Below are 22,122 nucleotides of genomic sequence, written 5' to 3' on the forward strand. Positions count from 1 at the left end.
GAATCTGTCGCAGAATGAAGATGTGTTCGGAGCAGGATCGCCCAGGCGAAATCCTGCTTGCTGTGGTCGGAGGTCTTTCTCAGAGTTGCCGTCAGTCTTGACAAAACAATCTTGCTGAAGACCTTGCTGGTGAGGGAAAGAAGTGTTATGCCCCTCCAATTATTGCAGTCTCCAAGATCTCCTTTCTTGGGTAACTTGAAGATGAGCCCTGTCTTCCACGCAACAGGACTGCCCTGATTCCCAAATTTGCCTGAAGATTTCAGTCAGCTTGGGAGCTGTCACATTCACGTCTGCTTTCAACATCTCTGCTGTTATTCCATCTGCCCCTGGTGCTTTGCCGCTCTTCATTGTCTTGACTGCTGCTGTCACTTCTTCCAGGCTTGGTGGTCTGTGCAGATGTCAAGGTCTATAGCTGCTGGCTGGATGTCTGCAAGCTGAGGGGGATCTGGTCTGTTCAGAACCGACTCAAAATGTTCCCTCCAGCGCTGTAGTTTCCTGCCTCTCCCTCGACGACATTACCGTTCACGTCTTTCACTGGCACATCACTGTTCTTAAACCCGTTGTTTAGCTGTTTGTTTATCTTGTACAGTGTCTTCAGGTCATTTTTACTTGCTGCATTTTTCTGCTTCATCTGCCAGTTTCTCTATGTGATATCTTTTGTCGGTTCTTGTCATCCTCTTTACCTCTTTGTTCAGTTTTTGCATATCTTGTCTGTGTTGTTCCTTCAGGCGTTCAGATCTGGTGCTGTTGATTCTTTGTTTGGCTGACTTTCTCTCTTCTATCTTCTTCCATGTCTCTTCTCTGATCCACTGTTCTTTCTTTTTCCGTTGGAAGCCCAGTATTTTCTCTCCTGATTCCTGTAAGACTCGATTGAAGTCGTCTAAGGTCATCTCTTGTTGGTCTCCTAGTGCCTGGAACCTGTTCTTTACTTCCATAGCAAAGGCCCTTTCGGTGGCTGGATCTTTCAGTTTGTCAGAGTCCACTCTCTGCTGACGTGCCTGTTTTCCTCGTGATCGACGCAGCTTCAGAGAAACTGTGGCTATCACAAGAGTGTGGTCACTGGCAATGTCTGCTCCTCTGTAGGCTCTAACATCTTGAAGTGAGCTCCTCCATTTTCGGTTGATGATGACATGGTCTATCTGGTTCTTTGTGATCCCATCTGGTGATGTCCATGTTGCCTTGTGGATGTCTTTGTGTGGGAAGAGTGTGCCTCCAATCAGTAGGTTGTTTTCTTCACAAAAGTCTGCCAGTCTCTCTCCGTTGTCATTGATGCTTCCGATTCCATGTTTGCCCATGACATGCTCCCTGCAGGTGTTGTCACTTCCCACCTTGGCATTGAGATCGCCGATGATGAGCAACATGTCGTGGGCTGGAACGCTTTCTGAGGCTGCCTGGAGCTGATCGTAAAAAGCATCCTTGTCTTCTGCCTCAGAGTCATTTGTTGGTGCATAGCAGGCTAGCACTGTCAGCTTGGTGTACTTGGAATGGAATCTTGCTCTCAAAAGCCTGGGTCCATAAGGCTTCCATTCCAGCAGTGCCTTTTCCGTTTTCTTGTTGAGGAGTAGAGCTACTCCTTCAGAGTGCTGAGCGTCTGATCTTCCTGAGAACAAGATGGTATGTCCTGACGCTAGTCTCCTCTTTCCCGTGCCGGTCCATCTGACCTCACTGACTCCCAGGATGTCCAAGTTGTAGTTGTCAAACTCCTTGACTAATTGGAGCATCCTGCCAGTCTGGTACAAGGTCTGGACGTTCCAGCACCCCACCCTCAACTTCTGCCTCGGCTTCAGTAAATCCGCTGTCGGGGCGCCAGCTCCCTTTCGGGTTTGGCTGTCGTCCGTCATTAGTCCAGTCTCCTGGTGTGCTTCATTACCTTCGCCATCTGTGACGAGTTCTCTGGTTTTAGTTTCTGTAACAGGATTTTTTTTACATGGTGGGGTTGTTAGCCCTACCACAACCTATTTTACCTCTAGGTGAGGTGTCCACCTTAGTCGCCTCTTACGACATGCCTGGCTGGATGGCAGGGACCCTATTCTTGCAATGCTTGCTAGGCAAGCATACCCCGGGGTCCCACAGGGGGCTGGACTGTTTACTTGTCGTCTTTTGATTTTCTTCCACTGACATCGACTCTCACATCGCCGTTAGTCTTTTCTGGCTTTCGCCATCATTTTGATACAAGTCGTCCCTGCTAGAGACTTTACCTCAGTGCCAAACAGTCATCTCCTTCAACATTTTACTGTATTTTGTGCTTTGTGATCAAGTGGACATTCTCAGGAAGACTTGATATACGTTTCTATTCTATTCTGTTCCAGTCAAATTACTTTCCAATCTACAGACTGGTCTCATCGACATCTTGGTCTATGAATGTCATCCGGCAGAAGAACGACCTGGTATTCCCATTAACCCCACAGAGAGAACCACAAGAATTTTGTCTGTTTTGTGTTTTTGTGTTTGTAATGCGTGGAGAGCCTGGCTTTGGGTGGAACACCGCGCTTTAAAAGCTGACATTATTATTCATGGCCTGATGTCTGAAAGCACGCTAAACAGACGGAAGTTCTTTGTCCTTTAAAATAAAAGTGGAAAGTGATAAATGGATTACTGACACAAACTGGAAAAAACTGAACTAATGCAGGTGATCTTTAAAACGTGCAAACTCTAGAACTAATCCGAACATGCACACGGTGTTTAAAAGGATGAGCAAGAAGCGTCTCGCACGTTCAACGTTCACTAAGTAATGACGTAAGCTGACAAAGATGGCGAAATATGTCCCTGGGCTGTTGTCCCCTCTTTTGATGATAATCCGACAATATCCACGACATTTCTACGGACGTGTGCTCCAAAGACAAAAACAAAATGTTTTCAGAATATTAGAGAGAGTGTGTGTGTGTGTAGAAGTGTGTGTGTAGGAGAAGAGTGTGTGTGTAGGAGAAGAACGTGTGTGTGTGGAGTGCACTGTACTTGCACGTGCGTCAGATCGAGCTGCGCCGTGCCACATCAGATCTCAATAAAGTTAGCAGCACTGAGAGAATCGGAATGACATGGCGATAAAGTTTCCCAATTATTTGGATTTATACAACTACATCTAGTTACAACGCTTATCTCCCCTCCCTTCCCCCATCTCCCCGCCATGAATTGTCTCCCCCACCTCCACTTGTGTCCCCTGCCAGCCCCCTCCCCACACTCTGCTGGTGTGTCCTTGTCTTCCACTCCCCACTCCGTCAAATGTAGTGTCCTTGTCGACCCCGCTCTCCGTTACACTAGTGTCCTTGCCTTTCACCCCATTACATCACACTGTAGTGTTGTTGTCGCGGTCCCCCTAACTCTTACCCCCCCCCGAAATCTGTAATGTCTTACACTGTAATGTCCTTGCCTTGTCCCCTCTGTCACACTGTAATGTCCTTGCCTTGTCCCCCTCCATCACATTGTAATGTCCTTGCCTCGTCCCCTCCCTCACACTGTAATGTTCTTGCCTTGTCCCTCCCTCACACTGTAATGTTCTTGCCTTGTCCCTCCCTCACACTGTAATGTTCTTGCGTGCCTTCAGCCGGAAAGTCGCCATCGATCCCGTGCTTCAGCGTCAGATAATTGTTTAATTTCATTTTACGGGCTGCTGAGTGCAGCGCACGTGGGCTTTTCCCCAAGTCCGATCGAAGAGAGAGAGAGCAGTTGCTTTTGTTCCTGCGAGACGGGAAGCTGCGTCGACGAGTAACCAGTTCACACGGGAACACCTCCAGCACGTGCAGTTGTCTCCTGTCTACACGCCAAGGACTCGTTACATCAGTGAGGACAGCTGGCGGCAAGTGTGGAGGAGGAGACAGAGAGGAAGGTGCGTCGACAGGCAAGCTGACGTGATTTTTGAGTTGCTGCCCTTGGACTCGGTGAAATACGTTCCTTCCACGTTTTAGCACGGGGCTGTCTTGCAATTTCAGGTATTTGCCGAAGGGGTTGTACTGCCCTCCCTAAGTGTACGTGCAGATATTAGTCATCAAACAAGTGTAAGTGCAGACGTTAATTATCCCGCAAGGTTAGAGTTAAGTTTCCTACCTTTCCCTCTTGAGCTCGTAACTACGTCGTTTGAACGTGGCCACCACGCTCCGCACTTCTTTTGAGAACAGCTCGTGGGCCACAGCCATGTGCTGAGCAAACTCCGACACTGAAACATAAATAACAATCGTGTGATGATGAGGCGCGAAGTCTGTCCAGTTCCCTACGGGACAGCAAACCAATGTTTCCACAGGACAATCAGTCTGGCTACAGGCTTTCTTTCAGCCACGCCTGAATGGCTTCTTGTGGAATTATTCTATTGACTGTCAGTAGACTGTTTTGTAGTTGAAGTGTCAAGTTTTATTTTGTTTATATCTGCCCTACATAAGCTAATCTTCGAGTTGCAAGTTAACTTTATATTATATATTGTAACTAAGACCCAGTTAAACCTTGCTATATTCATGTGAATATTAGGCGGGTGATAGATAGTATTGTATATAAGTGCATGCCAGTGTATTATGTTTATGATGGTGATATAAATTATATATATATACTTGATGTGTTGCTTTTATGCCATTATTGTTTTTTATACCGTCTAATATTTTGTAAAATCAGCCCTACAGATGAGCCGGCTTTTTCGTGTAGAAATTTTTCTTTCTCTCAGATACGGATTTTTCTTTTCACGCATGGATTGCTTGCTGTGTGATCACGTCCCTTGGAAATATGGCGATGGTATGTATGTAGATAATCTATACTCCTTAGACTTAGTTCTCTATCACACAGAGTTTTAGAGAAAGAGAGAAAGGTGAGGGTACAATTATCCGCAAGTGTGTGTTCTCACGGCCCGAGATGCTGAGAGGACTTCTGTGAGTCTGTGATTATCGAGAATCACTGATGTAGGCACTGCAGTGTACTGACAGGTGTACACTGATTGCAAATTCACTGCACTCAGTACATTCTAGACTAAAAACTGCTCGAAAGTTCTTTGTATGCTGACTTGTATTGCTTATATTCGTACAGAAAGTGTTGGCCTGAACAGGAAGGGGAGTTGTAATGGGTCGCTGTCTGATCAAGTTGAAAGCTTAATTAATGTCGTGTTTGACCACAGCCAAGAATGGATATGAAATCATATTTACATGACAGATATGCACAACAAACTGCCTATCACTGGCTACACAGGCATAAACCACAAGAAAACATTCTCTGGTAGTACGAGGACTGTCGGTGTCATGGCAACATCACAGGTACTGGTGTCTGTCCATCCCATAATGATGCAGTATGTTTATTGTCTTCACTCGTGTCGAGAATTTTACAAAAATAAAGTTTGAAGTAGTGTATCAGTCACATTCCGATACTGCCACTGCCATTTCTCTCGACTTTTCTCTCCGTCACACATGTGCACACATACACAACACACTACACATTGGGTAACACGCTCTGTTGTTCTGGGCACGTGCGTGCATGTGTGCGCCAGAAAGGAGACTACAGGTAGGCTGTCAGATGCTGGAGGATTTCTTGACACCTGTGGCTCGCAAAGGGATCCAAGAATGAGTTATGCCTCACTCTCTATGTTCTTCTATTATTTTGATCATCAAGAATAAGATGCGGCGCCTAGCGTTTGTCTCCATCAGCCAGGCCGTTGTGACGTCATCAGCTCATGCGTTCTAGGAGTAGATGTAGAGCGAGTGTACTCATTACTCACTCGAGTGGGTGTAGGCTGTCTGAGATCATACTATAAGAAACCCTACATTGGACACTGATGATGTTAAGTGCTTACATTCAAGATGCTGCTTGCTCTTATCCAGTTATGAAGAAGAATAAGAAGTGGACAGTCGGGAATTTGAAACAAACCTTAACAAGTATTTCCGGCCGAAAGTACAAGTCAAGCTACACGGTCCTCGTGATGACGCACACAGATTCATATTGCGCAACCTCAACACCGGGGCCAAAGCCGTGCTGCGTGTGGCTGTGGATGTGCCCGCACGCACCGACTGGCGGTGTTAGATGATGACACGTCACGGCAGTGCACACGCACCACTAACGCTCTCGCTCGCGCACTAACCCCATTCCTACCATTTTCTCTCTTGAGACTTTCCGCTTGAGTAATACCTGACAGGTGTAATAGACAGAGGTAAGGCCTTTTGTTATTTGAAGTGAACCGTCAGGTAGCAGTGGCCGCAGCAGACGTCGCGTGCGTGTCGTGACGTATCGTGACTGTAGTTCTGACTGTCGTGACGTACCGTGACTGTAGCTCTAACTGTCGTGACGTACCGTGACTGTAGCTCTGACATGATGCATGGCCTCTCTATTACAGCCGCTGTCACAGTGGGATGTCCAGGTCGCCGCGATTATCGCACGCATGCGTTTCAGAGTAAACTCATTGAGAAGCAGCCCTGCGCACAACTCAAATGTTTGCAGACCACCATTGCTATTACTGACACCGCCTGTGGCTCATTCTGGCTCAGAGATTGTTTTTTTTTTTTCTGTCTGCCAGCATCCAGAGTGGCTCTGCATCCTGTGCACTGAAAAGCCTCGTGGAGAGTTTTTTTTTTTTTTAAGTCGACATGCTTTAGTTTGTCATGGTTTAGAAAAAATTAATACATTCTAACCATCTCTGATAGGTAACGAATTTGACGATTAGTTTTGTTGGCAGTGAAACTAGTGCGCCTAGGCCGCTGGAAGCAACACTGAGGATGTGTGGCGGAGGAAAACAGACCAGAGGTTCTTTATTTGATAAACGTTGCTCCAGACACGAACTCCAGAAAATGTAGCTAGAAGCAGTGCATGACAGTCTCCAGAACACTAGCATGGATGCACACTAGAGACTGTTCTGCATCAACAGTTCACTCTCACTTGCAAAATATTTGTACACGCGGCGTGCAGACGAGCACGTGGGGTGGGCCCCGGTGGCGCAGCGGCTAGCGCCTGTCACCAACACAGTGAGGACTGGCTGCCCTGGTTCGCATCTCGTCTAGGGCACTGTTCTTTCTCTTGATCGTGGCGTCTGTTTACAGGGTCAGCTGCTATGCCGTGGTATAGTCTTAACTGCTGGCTCGGCGTAAAACTCATATTCTTCCCTCCCCGCCACCAAGAGCAATACTCTTTTCTTTGTTTGAACACTATTTCTCTCTTGGTGTGTGTGAGAGAGAGAGCATGCACTCGTTTATTTACTTCCACTTTAAAGCTCGAGCAGTCACATGATCTCCATCAATGAGCATCAATCATGCCCATTACTGCGCACCACTGGAGTAGCGTCCTCTCTCAAGTTGTGCTAGCTTAGTAATGATGTATGATGGGAAGCTGACGTCACTAACTTTGTTGACAATTTCAGCTGACAGCCCACGCATTTAATTCCTGCCTCAACCTCCACTTTCTCTACTCCTCCTCTCGCTACCTTCTCCTTAATTATCCCCCTGCCCACACCTCCCAGCCCTCCCCACACCCCAATTCCTCTGGTGCAGCAAGGGCGAGGTGTGGACTCGGACTACGACACTCGCATTGCGCTGAAGCCTTGGTGAGCACCCGTGTCCCCCTGTGTCCTGTTGTTGTTATCGTAACCTAGTCGCCTGCTAACTACGTATTCTATGCGCCATTGCTAGGCAACACTGGTCCTGCAGCTTTCTCTCGTCAGGCAGGCTAATGCAGTAGTTGCGGCCGCTGCTGGAACTCTCGGTTGCACCAGCATCCACACTCACCAACACACGGAACATCGTCTGTTGGGACACAGCAAAAATACTTTCCACAAACTTCTCCAGCAGAGAAGAGGCTCGAGCAGAGGCTCAGACTTGGATCCTTCGGTCTGTTAGCACTTTATCATCGGCCGTCTTCTCAACATGAGAGATGGAAAAAGCATCACTAGTGGACTATATATTTACTTTCTGACTTTGGTTGGGGAAGAACATTACATAAATTCTCTAATGATGATTAATGGCGTTGTCATGAAGTTACAGACGCAGTGCTAATTTTTCTGTGTTTCCTGAGGTCTTAGATTAGCATCGAACCGTCACGTTTTTCCAGAATATCTGAACCCTTCTCTGGGATTGGCTTTATACAACTGTGTACACTAGTTTTAACACCTTTATGTGTTTTGCTTTTAATTTGATTGGCATGAGCAGCTAAAAAATTATTCTGACACGATATTTGTCAATATGCTTATCACAGAGATGGGGGAGTGAGGGAAAGAACTTGGAGACCTCCCAGCAGCGACACGGCCAGGCAGCTGAGCAGAGATTTTGTGTGTAGTGTCGCCATGATGAGCTGAATGACCGACCCACCTCCTGCTGCTGGTGCAGTATGCTGAGGATAATATATATTTATTATGATTGTGCTGGAAAACACTTTGGGTGGGGCTCTCAACTCTGTACAGACACGCTATGAAATTCGTCCCCATGATCGTGAAGCAGGCTCCCGGACAATGCGCTGGACTTTCGCCACGTCAGTGATAACAGAAGAGAAAGGCTTTGGGACTCGTTACCTGTGTCACCGGGGCTCTCTACCTCCATTTGACACAAATTCACAGCTCTGATCACCTCCTCCCTCGTGCAGTCTGTGGCGCACTTGTCTCCCCAATCTCATCCGCAATGTGCGCCGTGCTCAGTAATGCGCCTTTGCCTTTCTCAGCAAACATCCGAGTTTTGAGCGAGTTAAAATTCCATTTCGGAAAGTGAAAAGTGATGCCAGTGCCATCAGCAGCCATGGCGTCGTCATTACTGGGGTTTTAAGACTCACTTTGCTGGGCACTAGCTGGCCATCGTGCGATGTGGGGATGAGGTTGGGGGGAGGGGGAGCGCATTACGAGACAGTCCCCCGCCCTCCCGATGGCCGCGTCATTACCGAGCATCTTCAGACAATCAGACAGCCCGCCTGGTGGCGCAGCCCACCGCTAATGATCCTCCACTCCACTCGCCATGGCCAAGCCTACGCAAGGTTTTCAACTCCCTCGGAATAGCCACAACGAGTAAACCACTTGAAAAAGACAGAACGTAGTAAAACGAACAAATGTAAGCATTGTACATTTCAAATCATGAGTATCCTTTGTCTACCTGGCTCTCATACCAAATGTGTACAAATGCGTGAGTGATGACATACACGCGCATGCGCCGAGAGACTCACCCAGCACCGCCAGCTTCAGCATGGAGAAGTTGTTGGTGTTGATGGCGTCTTTGTAACGCCGGGTCAGTCATGGCGAGGTATTTCTTGGCCATCGTTCTTCACACGTCTCCCTCTGTTGCCCAAAGTTACGGGTGCATCTGCTCCAAGCCTTGCATCCAGTCTTGCAGCCTCGCTTCATTCACTGCATGGCGGAACTGCCATCACTGAGATCTGCAAGCAGACGACAGGTAGACGATGAGCGAACAACGCATGCAAATAAGAGAATGGATAGACAAGCGCAAAACGAACAACAAAGAGAAAAGCGCAGGTGAATATTGAACGCCTGCAGAATGGAGGAGGTCACTGGGTCGTTTTAAAGCTTATTAAAGCTGATTACCTTTAATGGGATCCCAGTCTTATTTTAGACGAGATGTGCAGAACCTACATTGTTGTCATGACCGTGGGACTATATGTTGTGACAGCATTAACAGACAGGATGCGATGCTTTCAATCTACATACGACGGTAATGTAAACTGATTCAAGTAGGTTATGACAGCGACATGACACTGCCAGAACACAGACAGATCTGAGGACGGCCTCATTAGAGTGATGTCCCTTTGACTCACATGACAGGGTTGGCTTTCTGCATTTGTGCATTATAAAAAGTTTATTTTTATTTAATTGCTAGGGTTTGACCTGAGCTTTTTGTTGTGCGATCCTCGTAATTGTCATTGACTGTGATCTGTGACCGTGAAACTTTTTTTTTGTTGTTTTTTTCTTCTCTGGGCTTCGACTCTGCTCTCTGACCGCGCCATTTTGATCTCCCTCAACTTTGTTCGTTTTAAGCATTTCGACATTAAGACATCCTGACATCTCCCTGCTTACTGACAGTGGGGACTGCGATCAACAGCCACTTTTACAGATCTTTTGCTTGATATTTTTTCTTAGAGCTCTGCTAATGACACACTGCTTTGCAGCTCTAAGCTGGGGTTCTTGGACTGTAGTCAACTGTACTGTGTACTGTACTCTGTTATTTGTCGCTACTAACATTTGCTCATCTGTTTTTGATTTTACGGACCTTATGTCATGGCTAATAATCAACAGGTAAAAACATAAACATGTCAAGTTTAGGACTCTACTTCTTGGATAAACCACGCTCACTCTCCTTTGTCACGATCGGTCACCGTTTTAAAGATTTTAGGTTTTTATCAGTCTTTTTTTACTATTATTATTAATGTAAGATGTCGAGTGACGTTGCACACATCTATGTGACCCGATGTTTACTGTTTATCTGCGTGGTTCGGATGAAATGCTTTTACAGACCTCTATGGATAATGGTAAAAACCTGAAAGCAAAACCATCGTATAATTCCCAATATATTGTGTTCAAAAAATGTTTACTAACATCACTGAGTCCTTTGTGTCTTAACTGCTTTTTTTGTTTTTGCTCAACCTCTTTCCCTTCCTCTTTTTGAATATCTACACTCATACACCCATATTGTCTCACGGACACACATGCCGTCACACACACACCCAGCCAAAGACTTGAGAGAAAGAGCTGAGTGTGGGACGAGACGGAATCTCGTTGTGTGTGGGACGAGACGGGATCTCGTTGTGTGTGGGACGAGACGGGATCTCGTTGTTTGTCGTGGTGACAGGCGCTCACCCACTCGGCCATCGCTTGGCTGGCATCACTGGGTTCACACAGTTTCTCAAGCGGGGTGAAGAGGGTTCTAAGGACGGTGCTGCATTATTCACCGAGCGTTCAGTGGACTGCATGATGGCATCCCTACACACGCAGGAAGACACACATTCCATCAAGTAATGACTGACACCAAGAAAGAATAAAAGTCTACTGAGAGAAGGAAAACCCCAAGCGCTGAGTCCACCCACAGCAAAGCTGTCATCAGGAGTGGGAGGGAGCAGGGTGGGGGCAGCATTGACCGAGAGATGGCTGACGTCCCCTGAGTGGTGACGTTCACTAGCAACGGTCGGCAGTCCATCACGACTGACTCGCGCTTTCTTCACGGGGGCAACCAGTGTGGTTCACGGCGCTCTCACCACTGCAATCACATTACACTAAAGTCACAGCTAAGTGGAGCACTAATCACATGTGTAGTTGATTGAGTAGGGATTTGTCTGTATTAGTGCTCAGCGCCTTCTGTAAAGCCACAATACAGTACAAAATATTTACCTTCCTAATCTATTCTTCATATATTTACTCAACACTCTTCTTCTTTGCAGGAAAGAATACTCGCGGTGGTCGGTTTCCTCTCATCTCTTATCCACGATCTTTACTTTTCAAGCGATTTCTTAGTTAGGTCTACAGTATCATCGTCTGCCATGACAAACACACACACATACACACATTTTCCGATGTTAAAATAAAAGAAGTGTGCACGCAAAGTGCGACTAGTTTGGCGTTCATCTGAACCCATTCAGCAAGCATGAGCATGATGACCATCTACAAATTGGGTAGGAGTCTATTCCCTACACACCAATCCCTCCATTTGATATTCTGTCTGAAGAAATGAAGCAGCCCTGAACTGCTTGCATAGTTCTTTGTCTTCTATGTGGGATGAAAACAGCTGTTGATACATAATGTTGCTAACATATTCTGTCCCGAGAGATCAAACAGCATGCACGACTTGCCTTCATTCATATTCTCTCTTGAAATCACGCTGACTGATGGGGCAGACAGACGATCCCCAAAAACCGTTCAGTCTGTAAACGACCTGTGACGTCATACAGACCCACCCACCTCCAAAATTCCTGTCCTACAGCATTCTCTCTCAAAATACAAATTTTTCCGTCGCATCTGGCGCAGCACTCATAGCAACACAAGTAGGCAGCTTTCTCCATCGACCACCATCTCAGTAATTTTCAGTCCATTGCCTCAAATATCTCGACACACAATTGTAAATTACTTTATGCAAATATTAAATTGAAAGAACTCTTCAGACAGAAAATGAAATATTCAGTTGGCCAAAGAATTCCTACATTTGACAGACATCAAGCGACACAAGAGAAATGCTTGTTCGTTCAAGCTTTGAATGTAGCTTTCAATAAACCAAAAAACGAAGGAAAAAGCATGGTTTGAAAAATAGAGTATTTCTTAACCATTAAGTTTATTTTTACATGTGACCGAAGTCAAGGATCTAAGACAGCGTCTGCTACGGAAGGGTCATCGCAGTGGGCAGGTCTGAATATATTCATTATGCCATATATAACACAATTATATCTGGACATGACCACTTATTTAAGTAGTTTGATAAATCTGTAATTTTTTTTTTTACACAAACACACAGACACACAGAGACTGAACTAGCCAGTCCCACCTTTCGCCGCACTATGGGGCAGAGCGGGTTTTCCCTCACCTTCCCCCTATTTATGAATCACATCCTGATGATGCCAGCCTCTTGCCCTGCATTTAACTAGAGGTAGAAAGACTTGCATTACACCAAGTCACAGTTGTTGTTAGTTGTATAAAGGGCAAGAAACACATTTTATCCACAATAATGCAGCTGCAAACAGGTAATTTGGTGTAGATACTTCAAGCCCATCATTTGACGGTGAACTTTGACACAGCCTCATTTTCCCGCCGCCATTTCAAGCCAGTGATGACAGTTTGATGACGAGTCTGATGATCATTTCTCAATGATAATAATAAGTTTTTTTCACGTGTCTGGAGAATAGTTTCAATGTGTCTGCGAGTATTTCTGGGTGGGTCTGACAAGTCTGGGCTTGGGTTTGTCAACACCTGCTTGTGTACAGCTGCTTGTTGTCGCTCAGTAAATTAATGTTTTTGCGGAGAACCACGTGAACTGCTGCACACGTCTCCAAGGCAACCGTCACTGGTAAAGGAACCTAAATATTGTATTTCCCTTGCAGACTGACGCAAAACATATAACAAAGCAGCAACAATGTGTTCTGTAGAGTCATCAAATTACTGATGTAATAAATCCTATTGTTTTACTATATTTTCTTATCTGCATTGCATGAGGTTCGTATCTCGTGTTCGCTAACGCGGTCCCGTTAGCAGCCGACATTTATGCGCACCTTTACGAGTGGAAATAAAATGCATCGTCTCCTGCAATCTCAACATAGGGTGGATATAGAAAATAAAATACAAATCATAGGGACTAACGTCTAGGGTGCATTATTCTAGAAACCTTACTGTCTACCCGACTGCAGACCATGGACCGCGGAGGTAGTGGCGAGAGAGGAATGGAGCACCCTACCTCCTCTGTCCGTGACTCTGTGACTTCTCTCACCCGACGGCTTGTCTCGCAGAGGACAAGGGCTTTGATGCCCAGAACTAGCGCTCGCTGACAATGCTTTTAAAAAATCTCTCAAGACTTTGACAAATGAGATATATGCCCACAATTTAGAGAAGCAGTCGACGTCTTAGCTGCCAAATGTTAGTGAAAACTCGTCCCTCGCGTGTGGCGCTCGGCAAAGCAGGTCACAGAGCTGTGACGTCACGACCCCCCGCAGCGCCAGCCTCTATTTTTTTTTTTGCGTTTATTAATTTTTTGTCGGCTGCAACATCCTTGATTACCAGGGCAGAGTTCGTTCTGGTCAAGCAGCAATTAAAAGATAAAACTGACAATTTTTTGCGGTGGTGTAGGATGGGTGTACGACTGCAAAGCGTTCTGCAGAAAAACAGACGTAAGTATAAAGTACACTATACTACGTAAACATGTACATTACATCACCTGCTGGTATACATCATGTTACTTTCTGACGACTGCATTGAATCAGTATTGCCCTACCTAAATTTTGCTGTACTTTATTTGTACGCAACCTGTACTTGGTAAAGAAAAGTTTGCTTTTTTGAGGAAGGGGCCCAAAAAAATGAAATCCCCCCCCCCCCAAAAAAAAACAACAAACAAACAAAAAAAAACAAAAAACGTACAAACTCCGGGGGACAAAAACACACAATCACGTGTAAACAAGCACGTGTGCATGGTGCAAAGATAACACTTACATAATTTAGTATTTACTTCTACCTCGGGTGTAAGTCATTTGTGTTATGCCATAGTCTGAGCCTCGTCACGCCTTGCACCTCGGGTGTAAGTTAACGATAGCGGGGGGCCTCAGCTTGTTAAGCTCCGTGGTATCTTGGTCTGCAGACACCCTGGGACTTGCACAGACCTTCACGCCGACAATGGCGCCCCCGTGGCACTAAACCACGCTCAGCTTCCCTCCCTGCTCCTCCGCATCTCTCGGTGTATCGATCCTCCCAGTCTTAGACCGCGACTGCTGCAACTGCAGGCCAGCCTCCGGGCCACAAACCACAAACCACAAACCAGCTTTGAGAAACACAGAATGACCAGCAACGGTAAACATGTGTCAGACATCCAAACAGACAGCAAATCCGAGATGAATATTGTAAAAATTGTTATGTCTTATGAAGTTTATGTCGAATGAAGTTTAAAAACTGGTTTTTAGAAATCAGAGATGAGGCTTGGCCGCTTGACGATAAGGTAAAGGAGACGAGCTCATCTAGCATTACCCGAGCCACGGTCACATGCAAAAGTCGTTAGTGTAACATTGAAGTCCTGTATGTAATATCCCCTCCTCATTACAGAAAGCTCTAAGTAACCGACATTTTGAGGAAGACCTTATGAATTGAAACTTTGACGGATGGAAACACACATTCAGTCTAGAGAGCGAACAAGAAGCCCTGGTGGTACAAATATATTGTGAGGGCATGAGACAGGTGCTTTGGTCTTGTTGTGACACTGTCAGTCAGGAATGTGTGTGTTGGGAGGGATTGGTGTTTTACGCAGAGCCAGCAACGAAGGCTGTATCACTGCAAGGCAGGCAGCCCTGTAAAGCAGAGAAAAAATAGCGTGCCCGAGACGAGAGCTGAACCCAGGACAGCCAACCTCCAGTTTATTGATGACAGGCGCTAACCGTTGCGCCACCGGACCAACAAGGACCGTGGCAACAGGAAAAAAAAACCATGGCTACCGATGTGGTCAGTTGCTAACATAGGGAGAGCTAATGCCAAGAGATTCAGCTCCGAGACTGGCGCTGCTGTGAAGTCTCCAGGACCCGTAGCTAGCCTAGATACCTCAAGCTTGTTTATGTCCCAGCCATGTTTACAGCTCCACAGTCGGCCTGTAGGTTATCTGCTCGCTTTCACGATTACGTTGACAAGTGTAGATGCCTGCAGGTAATAGTCTCGGCGCCGGGTGTGCATGCACTAACGCTGCTGAGAAACGTCCAGGTGAGAGCACAGTAAATGTGAACAGCCGCTGCTGCAAGCTACCCAGAGTCCGTTGATGGGGTGGCGGCTGTGGGTGCTGGCACCTGTGGTGTCGTGCGCTCCATGTCTTCGTGCGAGCGGACAGCACCTGAGTGACGTCACCAAACACCTGAGTGACGTCACCAAACACCTGAGTACAGCACGTGAGCTATCATTGTCGTCCACTGCGACCCTTGCCAGACGATGAGAAGCAAGAGTGTGGTTTTTATCTCATTATTAACTCCAGAAATAGCTAACCCTCCCCATCAGTTTCCTATAAATTTCCTATTGGTTACCTCTGCTTGTTCTTGTTAGCCGCTTGAATAGCTGTTCGTGGGCTAGAGGATGTTAATAAATGTCTTTACGATAACAATTTTACCGTCTGATCGATGCACTTTTTCAGGAATCTGATTTTTTTTTTTTTATTTATTCTTCTTATCACCTTGCTCCACAAATATCAGACATTAGCTCAAACAAATTTGCACAGACTATTAAGGTCGGTCTTAAGACGACTGAACAAATGTCTCACCACCTCAAACTCTTTCTCGTTTCCTGCCGCTCAGCATCACCTGCGTGCGTGTGTGCGTGAGACTAGTAAAATAATTACCTGCATCAAGCATTTGTCGACGCTGCTTAGGAACCTTTTAACCAGGTGTATGATGTCGAATAGGTATCATGTCTGTATAAAAAGTTTATATGAAGGGATTTTTTAAAATAGCAAACATCATCCTATCACGGGGTGGGATTCTATCCATTTAAGGCAGGGGTGGGCAACTTCTCCGGTCGGCGGGCCGGATATGGGGAAATGAAGTCCTTGGCGGGCCAGATTACTGGATCAATACCTTAATCGCGTATTTATCTACATATACAAGGAATAAATCGTGTTTAATGTAAACTCGTAAACTTTAATTTTAAAGCATAGAGACCGAAAACAGTATTTAATGATGTTAAGGTAATGTACTTCAATAGCTTCTGAAGTCAATGAGACAGCTGCAGTCGATCAAAGTTGTCAGCAAGTTGCTTGAACTCTGGCTGCATGTCGGACGTAGACATCCTCAGTAACGACTGCACGTGAATATCAGTTAGACTGGAACGCAGATTTGTCTTGTTAATGTTCATGGGCCACATTATCATGTACGACCAGAAACAGTCTGCGGGCCAGTCAAAATCCCGTCGCGGGCCGGATCCGGCCCGCGGGCCGTATGTTGCCCCCCCCTGATTTAAGGGTTAACCGATGGTCCCTCACCGATTAGTCATTACATATCCTATAAGCCTGTACACGGTAGATAAAAGTAGAAGATAGACGTGGCTCTCTATGTTTCTACCCACACATTTCACAAAGATGTAGCGAGGGTAAGCACGCGCGCTGAGGAGAGGTGAGAGGTCAGCGCGAGGCAAGACTTCAACTTCTTAGAGTAAGATGTCATATTGTGGATGTAGGGGTTTAGTTTAAGGTTAGAAGTGGACGTTTGTGTTTAATTGTTGTCGTGGTATTAATAAAGTAGGGTTGTAGATTATCAGTTATGCTCTTGTTTTATTTATCTACTGCTATATTTTTTCTCTTTGTCTCATGTAACGAAGCCACGTGGCTTCCAGTATATCGGGTAAAGAAGACCGATTATGTCGCGTAGCGAGATACCCAGTTACACTCCTTTTTTTATCCTCTCTTTACTTTTTTTTCTTCTTTCATTCTATAGTTGAGGTATATTTTTCCGGGGCGACAGGTCGAGCGGTCTCCAGATATTATGGGCGTGGGTATCGTGGGGGTCCCAGCCCGGTACCGTGTGACCATCCCCGTTGTAACCACATATTTGACTGTATTCTGCTGACACGGCCCTTCACACAATCGCTCTATGAAATATGTATGACTCCAACTGCGCCTAACTTCACACATCTCTACTCAGACAAAGCTTCCCCACTGCTGCTGTTTCAAACAGTAACTGTAGACATGCATGCGAATACTTTTATTGACAAAGGCTGTTCTTAACCAGCAAAGTGTCAAGGGTCAAATCACCGAAATACCTCAAATTCCTATCGTATAGATAAATCTATTGGTAAGATTTCCTGTGAACAGCACCATAAGATGTCCACCAGGGCCGTGCTTAGGGGCAGGCGGACGAGGCATCTGCCTAGGGCCCCGCGCTTCAATGGGCCCCGCGCTTTTGATTGCTATGGTAACTAGGCATATGGAAGTGTAGTCAGCCGTATCTGACTGCGGATTTTTCAGATGCACTAAATGGCTTGGAGGGCATTTGCACATGGCTGACAGATTATCGTCAAAATGGATTTTCAAGCTATCTGGATTTGGCTACAGAACCAGTTTTTAAAGCTACACGAATTAGAAAGAGAAGGAGAATGTTTGATTACGAACAATACGAAGGAGAAGATGTAGGAGGAAGAAATGCCCAGGAGGATTTCCGCATCAACTGCTTCAACATGATAGTGGATACAGCAATTGCGTCTCTTCAAAAAAGATTTGAACAATTAAGGAATCATAATCAAATTTTTGGATTTATCTACAACTTCAAGGAGTTGCCAAAGTCGGTGCTGAAGTCATGTGTAAAGAATTTGGAAGATGTGTTAACACATGGAGAAAGCCGAGATGTCGATGGATACATGCTTGCCGAGGAAATGGACGTATTGAAGTATGTTTTTTCCAGATTCTGTGCATGGAGACCTTCGTAAGATGTTGACTTTCCTCTCCATTAAAGGACGATCATTCGATTTTCCGAATTTATGGATTGCCTTAAGAATTGCCCTCACAATACCTGTGACAGTAGCTTCCGGAGAACGAAGTTTCTCGAAGCTGAAATTAATTAAAACTTACCTGCGGTCAACGATGTGCCAAGATCGGCGGAGGAACATGGCCTGTGGCCATACTCTCCATCGAGAACAGTGTTTCTCGGGAATTAGATTTCAGTGAACTGATTGATGATTTTGCTTTAATGAAGGCCAGGAAAGTTCACTTGTAAATATTTTTTAGTGTTGAAAACTTACATGTTATATTATGCCGTATGTTTACGTGTTGCTATGTTATTTGGTTACTAAATCTGAATGTCTTTAGCATGTACGTGTGTCGGTGTGTGTGTTGTGTGTTACTTAATGGCGGATGCAAACCCATCAACTCAACCTCAACTACGACTGCAGACTGTAGCCTGTCTGTAGGGTTCCCTTCGTTGTAACTGTAGCACTCTAGTAGTGTACGAAGTATAATGTCTTTGGGTTGTAGATTTGCCTCTATATTCCAGAATGTTCAGCACGGCAGCAATGTAAAAGATAGAATGTCTTTGTGCGAGGGAGGAAATGATGTTCAACAATGTAGCAATGTTCAAAGTAAAAATGTCTTGTCATTGCGCGAGGGAGGAAATGATGTTCAACAATGTAGCAATGTTCAAAAATGTCTTTATTGCGACGAAATAGAATGTCTGTGCGAGGAAGGGCTAGAATGTTCGAGGGTAGGGAGAATAAATAGCAGAGGTGACAGTGGTGTGGGACCTCTTTGTGAATTGGAGAGAGAGAGAAGTTAGGCCAGACGCTGAGCAAAACTGAATAAAAAACTTCAGTGCGGAATTCAATCTTTGTTATTTCTGGTACGACAGCCCACTCTACGTAGCCATTTGACGTGTTGGTTACATAACCTATTGACGAACGTTACAAATAAATTAATCGTAGGCTTATGTTGTAATGTGTATCAGCGTGCTGTCAATGATAAAAGACGAGATATCCCTGAGGACAAAAGTGACTTTAGATCCCAACTAAAACCGTGTGATCGTGGCGTGAGGGCCCCGCACATGCCCTTTGCCTCGGGCCCCGCGGGGGCTAAGAACGGGCCTGATGTCCACACTAGTCTATAAAAAGCACCATAAGATTTCCACACTAGCCAGTTCAGAATGTGAGATACAGTACCATTAACTGTGAGATGCAGTGTCACTGTGATACTCAGTATCACTAACCTCACAATCTCTGACAGAAGAAAAGTGTCAAGAAAGAAGATTACCTGAAATCTCTGCCCAAAGTTCATCTGCAAGAAAAAAACTGAGAAACATTGAATAGCGCTCAACTTGGAAACCTATTTTTTGCTGTCTTTGACATTTCTCAAAAGGGTGGGTTTGGTTAAAGTGCAAAGCAAGTGAAAATAGTTGTGCATAAATGATCGATACAGTCGTTCTGATTCTTTTCCGCAAAAATATTTCAGTTAAAAAATCGCTCTCGACTGGTACATAGAATCTATCACATTTTTATCATGATATATAATTTATATATTGTCTTCAAACACACACATGAGAACTAATCAACCAACAGACTAGAGTTAATGACAATAAGATACCTAAGCGATGATATGAAAGTAGAAGGGTGTCTGATGTGAAAAGAAAGAGAATTCCAAAGTCGAGGCCCATAAAATGAGAACAAGCAATAGTCATGCGAGTGACATTTCAATTTATTTCGTCAAAGAAGCCTCGTGTCAGACGAGAGGATGAGACAGTGAGAAGTGTGACTGGGGAGGAGCTCAAGGCAAGCAGGCGTCGAACCTGTAACCCCGCGGTTCTCAAACGGTGGGGTAGCTCAGGTAAAAATTAATATGGTCACTCCTTTTAAAGACTGAACCTAACATATAACTATAAATCTACTACTTTTCCTGGATATTTGGCACGTGCATACTTGCCTTCAAAAAGGCAAGATGTAGCAACATGGCGGCTTCCATTGTTTGCTTCGAAGTAACATTGGAAAGGCAATCATAAATAAACTACTCTGTGTAACCAACCCGAATTTTTTTTTCGGAAATGTCAATGTCCATCATTTAATCGCAACTTCCTATTTTGACTTGCCTCGCCCTTTAAGTATTCTAAGTATTTGCGAATGAGCTCGGCACGAGCACCGCACACGAGGCCGGCAACTAAACACAAACTCAGTTCCCTGTGCACAACCCACGAACCGTACTGTGGACTGTCGACACCCGCTTGCCTGCCTGTCAGAGATATAAACATATTCTTCTGGAATACAGTTTGAATGCTGTTCCATGCTACAAGACATTTGAATGTTGTTTCGTACCACAACCTATATCAAATACCCGTTTCCTGTACACGACACATATTTGAGGATTATCGGTCATTATATCAAAGCGGCTTATTTAAAAAAAAGTGGGTTTGCTTCCAGTAAAACAAATGTCAAGATAATTATAGGATAAGGCCTTGCTTTCAGAAATAATGGAATGTCACACCACAACCACACTCAGGCTTCCTCCATAATGGACTGACAGCACAGAGGGCGGGGGTGGAGGGCGGCCAGTCGTGTGTGAGCGCGCGTGTGTGTTTGTGTGTGTGTGAGTGTGACACACTTACATCTTTGATATCGTTGACTTCATGATTATGAGGAAGATTCAAACATAGAATTAACAAAGCAAAGCCCACCAACATGTACGAATGAACATTTTCGTCCCGTTCGAATCCCGGAATACATTTGTGACCACCAGGCGTCAACAATATATGTATGACCATCGTTAATTGATACTAACTGGAGGTTCGTCTCTCCGTCCCTTAAAAATGCAAACATATAATAACATATCCTGTGTAATATTATAACTGTTTGATCCATTTTTGTGCTTATTTTGCATTCACCCTACCCTAGATTAATGCACCACTTGGAACAGTTAGTTACAACCTGTGACCACCGCTTGAGCTCTGTATTTTTGCTACAGAGAAAATATCTTCATTTCTTAGTGTCAGCACCTCCTCTAATCTCTTTGTGTAAAATATTTAGACGAAACTATATTTTTCATGAATAGTTTTATTTGCTTCACAAGTGTATAGAAAAGTAATTTCATATTCAGTGACATTGGTAGCATTGCCGACATTAAGACCTAAGGTTCCTGGTCTCAGTCTAGCCCATACACTTCTTAGCCATCGTCACAATGGATAAAAGCATCTCTGGTTGCACAGAACTAAAAGAAAAGCACCATTGGTAGTTTTCACTGTTCTCCGTTTCTTAGTGTCTGGTTTGGTAAAAATTTCAGACGAGACTTTCTTTAAAATCCGATTTAAACATGTTCTCATCCCCTGCGCTTTGCTGAAGCCAGACAATATTAAACCGTTGTCTACTTTTGTATCTTCGTACATCCACTTGAACTTCATAGACTCGCAATGTTGTACAAATATCTAGTATTTTATCTGCAAAGTCTTTATTCTAGTAACTTCTCTAGATGTAACCACTATTTAATACACTTTATGTATAAACAAATGATGTCTGTGCACTTCAATATCACATTTTGAAGAACTATATATATATATGAGACGTTTCGTATCAAGATTACTTTTATCTAAGCCCTATTTCAGCACTGTATGTCAAGATTTGCTTTACCTGGGAGTCAAAGAATTTCCAGAAAACTGATGTATCACGTAAGGTCAGGTTCCAAGAGCTTGTAAAATTTCTATCACTCTTTTCTTTCCTTTTATGCATAACTGACTCTATAACACAATAAAACTTCTCTTAGTTTTAAAATGTATGTTCCTAGATGTGTTTTTATATTTGTCCACTCCACCTCTTCACTTCCATAAAACCATTATTCGTGTGATCAGATAGCCTTTATCAGATAACCATCACATTAATTTTATCTCTAAGTTCGCAGCTTTAATCTATCGGCTTCTACTTTAAGCAAATTCAATTTTTTTGGCAGTTTAACGATAGTTTCAGAGATCAATGCAACATCAGCAAACAGTAACAAACAATTTCTATAGCTTTGAATGGCAGCTAGTTGCCACGCCTCCCTCTTTTACTTATTTGTATTTCTAGTTCATTGA

General features: G+C 44.6%; 1 protein-coding gene across 3 annotated transcripts in view; it reads right to left on the reverse strand.

The window, feature by feature from the left end:
• LOC112559399 overlaps nucleotides 1-22,122 on the reverse strand; it is a 67,667-nt gene that overhangs the window by 41,552 nt on the left and 3,993 nt on the right. For all 3 annotated transcript variants that reach the window (XR_003098328.1, XR_003098327.1, XM_025230624.1), the window contains exons 2-3: nucleotides 9,094-9,303; nucleotides 4,042-4,150 (exon numbers count right to left, since the gene is read on the reverse strand). Coding sequence is in view for 1 of the 3 variants with exons in the window: in XM_025230624.1 (XP_025086409.1) it covers nucleotides 4,042-4,150; nucleotides 9,094-9,115 (131 nt within the window). In the remaining 2 variants the exon portion in view is untranslated. The remainder of the gene's footprint in view (nucleotides 1-4,041; nucleotides 4,151-9,093; nucleotides 9,304-22,122) is intronic.

The sequence above is a fragment of the Pomacea canaliculata genome, linkage group LG3, assembly GCF_003073045.1.
Source record: "Pomacea canaliculata isolate SZHN2017 linkage group LG3, ASM307304v1, whole genome shotgun sequence".
Classification (NCBI taxonomy): Eukaryota; Metazoa; Mollusca; class Gastropoda; order Architaenioglossa; family Ampullariidae; genus Pomacea; species Pomacea canaliculata.